Here is a 6,690-nt window from a genome sequence, read left to right as displayed (position 1 = left end):
TAGTCCAAATTACCACTATTCTCCTACCACCCTTACTATAAATTAGCATCTGCATATCAGAGAAGACATTCAGGCTTTGGTTCTTTGGGATTGGCTTATTTTGCTTAGCATAATATTCTCCAGATCCATCCATCTACTGGCAAATGCCATAATTTCATTCTTTTTTAAGGCTGAGTAACATTCCATTGTGTATATATACTACAGTTTCTTTATCCTTTCATCTGTTGAAGGACACCAAGGCTAGTTCCATAGCTTAGCTATTGTGAATTCACAATACACAGCTAAATTTAGCTGCTATAAACATTGATGTGACTGCATCACTATACTGTGCTGATTTTAACTCCTTTGGGTATAAACCTAGGAGTGGGATGACTGGTCAAATGGTGGTTCAATTCCAAGTTTTCTGAGGAATGTCCAAACTTCTTTCCATAGTGGTTGCACCAATTTACAGTCCCACCAGCAATGTATGAGTGTACCTATCTCCCCACATCCTCATCAACATTTATTATTGCTTATATTCTTGATGATTGCCATTCTGACTAGAGTGAGATGGAATCTCAGTGTTGTTTTGATTTGCATTTCTCTAATTGCTAGAGATGTTGAACATTTTTTCGTATATTTGTTGATCAATTGTGTTTCTTTTTCTGTGAAGTGTCTGTTCGGTTCCTTTGCCCATTTATTGATTAGGTTATTTGTTTATTTATTTATTTTTGGTGTTAAGTTCTTTGAGTTCTTTATATATCCTGGAGATTAATGCTCTGAGGGGTTTGTGGTAAAGATTTTTTCCCATTCTGTAGGCTCTCTCTTCACATTATTGATTGTTTCCTTTGCTGTGAAGAAGCTTTTTAGTTAGATTCTATCTCATTTATTGATTCTTGATTTTATTTCTTGCCCCTTAGGAATGATGTTAAGGAAGTCACTTCCTAAGCCAACATGGTGAAGATTTGGGCATACATTTTCTTCAATTAGGTGCAGGGTCTCTATTCTAGTGCCTAAATGTTTTATGTATTTATTTATTTATGATAGTGGAATATATTACAATTCTTATTACATATATAGAGCACAATTTTTCAAATCTCTAGTTGTATACAAAGTATATTCACACTAATTTGTGTCTTCATACCTATACTTTGGATAATAATGATCATCACATTCCACGATCATTTCTAACTATATGCCCCCTCCCTTCCCCTCAACCCCTCTGCCCTATGTAGAGTTCTTATATTCCTCCCATGCTCCCTCTCCCTATCCCACTATGAATAAGCATCCTTATATCAAAGAACACATTCAACATTTGGTTTTGTAGGGATTGACTAACTCCACTTAGCATTATCTTCTCTAACTCCATCCATTTATCTGCAAATGCCATGATTTTATTCTCTATTATTCCTGAGTAATATTCCATTGTGTATATATGCCACATTTTTTATCCATTCACCCACTGAAGGGCATCAAGGTTGGTTCCACAGTTTAGCTATTGTGAATTGTTCTGCTATAAACATTGATGTGGCTGTGTCCCTGTAGTATGCTGTTTTTAAGTCCTTTGGGTATAGAACGAGGAGAAGAATAGCTGGTCAGATTGTGTTTCCCTTCCCAATTTTCCAAGAAATCTCCATACTGCTTTCCATATTGGCTACACCATTTGGTATATGTTGTTTCACAATCTCCTGGCTTTGAGCGTCTGGTTGAAAAATCTGCTGAGATACGAATTGGTCTCCCCATATATGTGACTTGATTCCACTCTCTTGTGACTCTTAAGATTCTATCCTTATTCTGTATGCTAGACATTTTCATTATAATGTGCCTTAGTGTAGATCTGTAATAATTTTGTACATTTGGTGTCCTGTAAGCCTCTTGTATTTGGTTTTCTAATTCATTCTTCATGCTTGGGAAATTTTATGATATTCTCTCATTGAAGATATTGCTCATTCTTTTGGTTTGAAACTCTGTGCCTTCCTCTATCCCAATAACTCTTGTAGTAACTGTGCAGATTGTCTGTACCTCACCTTGATGTTGGGCTTCTAGATACTGTTGGTGTCCCTCAATGTATGCTATTGCATCTAAAGTTAGTGGCGGCAATAGCCGAGGTAACTCCAGATAATGCTTAAGGTGCCCAAAGATAGAAGTAATGTCTTACTGCCTAAGTCTTTGAGTTTATTTTTGTGCAGGATGAGAGATAGGGGTTGAAATTTTCTACAAACAGATTTCCAATTTTCCCAGCACCATTAGTTGAAGAAGCTATCTTTTCTCCAATGTACATTTTTGGCACCTTTGTCTAGTATCAGATAACTATATTTATGTGGGCTTGTCTATGCATATTCTATCTGTAGCATTGGTCTACCAGTCTGTTTTGGTGCCGATACCATGCTGTTTTTGTACTGTGGCCCTGTAGTATAATTTAAGGCCTGGTATTGTGATGCTCCCTGCTTCATTTTTCTTGCTAAGGATTTCTTTGGCTATTCTTATCTCTTATTTTTCCAAACAATTTCATGATTGCTTTTTCTGTTTCTATGAAGAATGTCATTGGGATTTTAATAGGAATTGCATTAAATCTGTATAAAGCTCTGGGTAGGGACTTCAATTTCTTTCTTTAATATTTTGTAGTTTTCTTGGTAGAGGTCTTTCACTTCTTTTGTTAGATTGATTCCCAAATATTTGATTTGAGTCTATTGCAAATAGGGTAGTTTTTCTAATTTCCCCTTCAGTGAATTCATCACCAATATATAGGATCACATTTGATTTGTGGGTATTAATTTTATGTCCTCCTACTTTGGGGAATTACTTTATTAGTTCTAGAATGTTTCTGGTGGAATTTTTTGATGTACTAAATATAGAATCATGTCATTACCAAATAGTGACAGTTTGAATTATTCTTTTCCTATTTGTATCCCTTTAATTTCTTTATTCTGCCTTAATTGCTCTGGCTAGAATTTCAAGGACAAGGTTGAATAAAAGTCGTGAAAGAGAACATTCTTGTCTTTTTCCAGTTCTTAGAGGGAATGCCTTCAACTTTTCCTCCATTTAGAATGATGTTGGCCTTGGGTTTAGCATAGATAGCTTTTACAATGTTGAGGTATGTTCCTACTATCCCTAGTTTTTCAAGTGTTTTGAACATAAAGGAGTGCCATATTTTGTGAAATGCTTTCTCTGCATCTATTATTGTGGTGTATTATATTTTTTTTCTGTTTTTGTATGTGATTTGCCACAATTTTACTGTGAATTTTTGCATCTGTGTTTATCAGGGATATTGATCTGAAGTTTTCTTTCCCTGATGTGTCTTTGTTTGGTTTTGGTATCAGAGTAATACTAACTTCATAGAATGAGTTTGGAAAGGTTCCCTCCTTTTCTATTTCATGGTATAATTTGAGAAGTATTGGTGTTTATTCTGCTTTGAAGGTCTTGTAAAACTCTGCTGAGATTCTGTTTGGTCCTGGGTTTTTCTTAATTGTTAGGCTTTTGATGGTGTCTTCTATTTCATTGCTTGAGATTGATCTGTTCAAATTGTGTGTGTCCTTCTGGTTCAGATTGGGTAGGTCATATGTCTCTAAAAATATGTTGATGTCTTCAAGACTTTCTATTTTATTGGAGTATAAATTTTCAGAATAGTTTCTATATCTTCTGTATTTAAGTAGTATCTGTCATGATATTTCCTTTTTCATCACAAATTTTAGTAATTTGAATTTTGTCTTTCTCTTTGTTAGTATGGCTAAGGGTTTATCAATTTTATTTATTTTTTCAAAGAACCAACTTTTTGTTTTGTCAATTTTTTGATTTGTTTCTTTTGTTTCAATTTCAATGATTTCAGCTCTGATTTTAATTATTTCCTGTCTACTACTGCTTTTGGTGTTGATTTGTTCTTTTTCTAGGGCTTTGAGATGTAATGTTAGGTCTTTTATTTGTTAACTTTCTATTCCTTTAATGAATGAACTCAATGCAATGAACTTTCCTCTTAGCACTGCCTTCATGGTATCCCAGAGATGTTGATATGTTGTATCACTATTCTTATTTACCTTAAAGTATTTTTTCCCTTATTTTATTATATCCAACCTCCTGTGCACCCAGTTTGCTTTTAATGTCCAGTTTTAGGTTCCAATAAATACCCCCCAAGTTGCTCAAGAACTCTTTGCTTAACCTAAAGTCTTGAAGGCTTTCTCTATATTTTATTCAAAAGGCTTTATAATTTTTCATTTTATATTTAGATTTATGACCCATTTCGATTTAATTTTTTATTGGCCATGAGAACTAAGTTGAAGCTTATATGTTTGTATCCAGGTGTATAATTGTGAAAACACCATTTAATAAAAAGACTGTCTTTTCTCTGTTTACTTTTTTTTTTTTCCAAGCCAAACTGTATCCAGCTTTATTAAAGATACTTTTCATAAACAATCATGGTATTTCAGGCAGGACATGGGCAGACAATCGTTAACAGTATACAACAACTTTCAAACTCCCTTCTTGAATGGACTACCAAAATCAGAAAGCCACTATAAAACCCAATGAAGTCTTCATTTGATGCTCTGAATAGGGAAAGTTTAGAGTGAGGGTTGACATTTCACATTTAGCATGTTGTTTAACAACTTTTCACAAGCCGACCCTGACTTTCAGGAAATGAAAGGAAAATGGCAAAAATTATTAATCTGAAGATCCACAATCTAGAAAAGGAACCGCTGCTCTTCTGAGGGACACTATTCTCAATGACGTCACTGGAAAGTCCAGATTGCCCCACACACTGGTAAAACCAATTGTTGGGAATCAGGTCCCAACAGGTCTGAGTTTAGGGGACTTAAGTCTATGCCGATGGCAGAGAGGGACAGGAGGACATACAGATGAGTTTGAGTTTTTCCATACCACAAGGCATTTGTGCCAAGGTGGCTATGTGTGCCAACATCAGGGAATCCCTTCCTCTTAGGAACAAAGAGGAAATCTCTCAAAACTAGAAGGGAAAAGTGTCTTCCCCCACAGCAATCCAGCTTTGGAGACATTCTACTAGTGACATATGCTCCTTCCCCCCCAAAACAACAATGAAGTGTTCTGTGTGCTAACAACATAGCTTAAAAAAAAAAAAAAGTAAAACAAAATTCTGCATTTTTATAAAACTTGATAAAAAATAGTATTTCAAACTGTACAGTCACCAGAAGTACACAGTTATCAAAAACGCACACACTTCACTTGGCATCTCCAGCACCTTCAGCTTTCTGTGCCTGGTCTGTTTTGGCATCTCCATTTTCTGCAGGGTTATTCCCATCCTTGCCAGTGTCAGCTTTCCCCTTTTTCCCTTTGGGTACCTTCTCTCCCTTCTTTGCAGGGGCTTTTTTAGGCTTGGGCTCTGGCTTTGGAGGAGCAGGTTTGGCAGACAACCTTGCAGATCTTCTCTGTGGTTCGTCTTTCACCTTGGCTTTATCTCCTTTAGCATCCCCTTCAGCCTTTCTCTTGGGCATGGTGGCGACGGCGGCGGGCCGCAGGCGCTGGACGCGGGGATGCAGCAGCACGCGGCTTTGGTCGGTCCGGGGGTCGTTCTCGCCTCTTCTTCTTCACACTGCTCTTCTCTCTTTTCTTTTATGCCATTTTCATAAATCAATTGAACATAATGTATGGGTTTCTTTCTGCATTATGTAGTCTACTTTGTTGATATATGTGTCTGTCCCTTTGACAATACCACATGGTTTTGATTACTGTAATCTTGGAGTAGGGTTTAAACTCAGTATAATTCCTCCAAGTTCGTTTTTTCTGCTTCATAAGTGTTTTAGCTATTTGCTTTTCCATATGCATTTCTGAGTCAGTTTCTTGATATCTACAAAGAATTCTACTGGTGTTTTCATTGCAGTTGTATTCAATCTATAGAAAAAATTGGGGAAAATATTTTTACTTTGTATTTTCTAATCCATTCTAATAAATTCGAAACAGAGCATGTATTTGAATTTATTTTAGATTGTCATTATTTCATCAATATCTGTAGTTTTCATATATATAAAAATAATTTTTAAAAGAATAAATAAATCTGTAGTTTTCAGATCCTGTATGTACTTTGTTAAATTTATATCTGTTTCATTTTTTTAGGAGCTATTGTAAATTATATTTTTTAAAATCTCTTTTTCCTATTGTTACATTTCTAGGGTATAGAAATACAATCCTGAAATCTTCCTAAATATGTTTATTAGTTCTAGGAGTTCTTTTGTATATTCCCTGAGATTTCCTTTGTAGATAATTATGCTGTCTGCAGATAAAGTTTTATTTCTTCCTTTCTAATCTGGATGTCTTTTATTTCTTGTTTTGTCCCATGATTCTGACTGGAGTTTCTAGTTCAACATTGAAGAGAAATGGTGAGAGTGGATATTCCTCTCTGTTTCCAATCATGGAAAGAAGGTATTCATTCAGTTTTTCACCATGACACATGATGGTAGCTGTAGGGATTTTTTCAATATCTTTTATCAGGTTGAGGAAGTTTCCTTCTATTTCCAGTTTGCTTGGGGCTTTTAAGCAGGAATGGATGGATATTGGATTTGTGTAAAAAGCCTTTTTACAAAAAAGAAATTACAAAATGATAGAATCATGTGGTTTTTCTTCTTTAGACTATTACTACTGTTGGGTTGTGTTGAGTGACTTTAAAAATATTGAATTAGCTTTACATTACTGTGATATACCCAACTTGGTCTAGTTGTATTGTATTTTTGGATTTGGGGTTTTTTTGTT

The 6,690-nt window shown here is 35.2% G+C and overlaps 1 protein-coding gene across 1 annotated transcript; it reads right to left on the bottom strand.

Moving 5' to 3' along the window:
* Window positions 1-5,068: 5,068 nt before the first annotated feature.
* LOC143639077 (non-histone chromosomal protein HMG-17) lies at window positions 5,069-5,447 on the bottom strand. Its single transcript, XM_077107219.1, has one exon. It carries the CDS (start codon window positions 5,436-5,438, stop codon window positions 5,166-5,168), a length of 273 nt encoding a protein of 90 aa, XP_076963334.1. The 5' UTR covers window positions 5,439-5,447; the 3' UTR covers window positions 5,069-5,165.
* Window positions 5,448-6,690: the final 1,243 nt, after the last annotated feature.

Source organism: Callospermophilus lateralis, chromosome X, assembly GCF_048772815.1.
Source record: "Callospermophilus lateralis isolate mCalLat2 chromosome X, mCalLat2.hap1, whole genome shotgun sequence".
NCBI lineage: Eukaryota > Metazoa > Chordata > Mammalia > Rodentia > Sciuridae > Callospermophilus > Callospermophilus lateralis.
Note: the sequence above shows the minus strand (reverse complement) of the source record. Positions and strands in the feature narration are given on the sequence as shown.

Bases quoted from the DNA above. Each gene is read 5' to 3' on its own strand.
- LOC143639077 (XM_077107219.1), bottom strand. From the start codon at position 5,438: ATGCCCAAGAGAAAGGCTGAAGGGGATGCTAAAGGAGATAAAGCCAAG.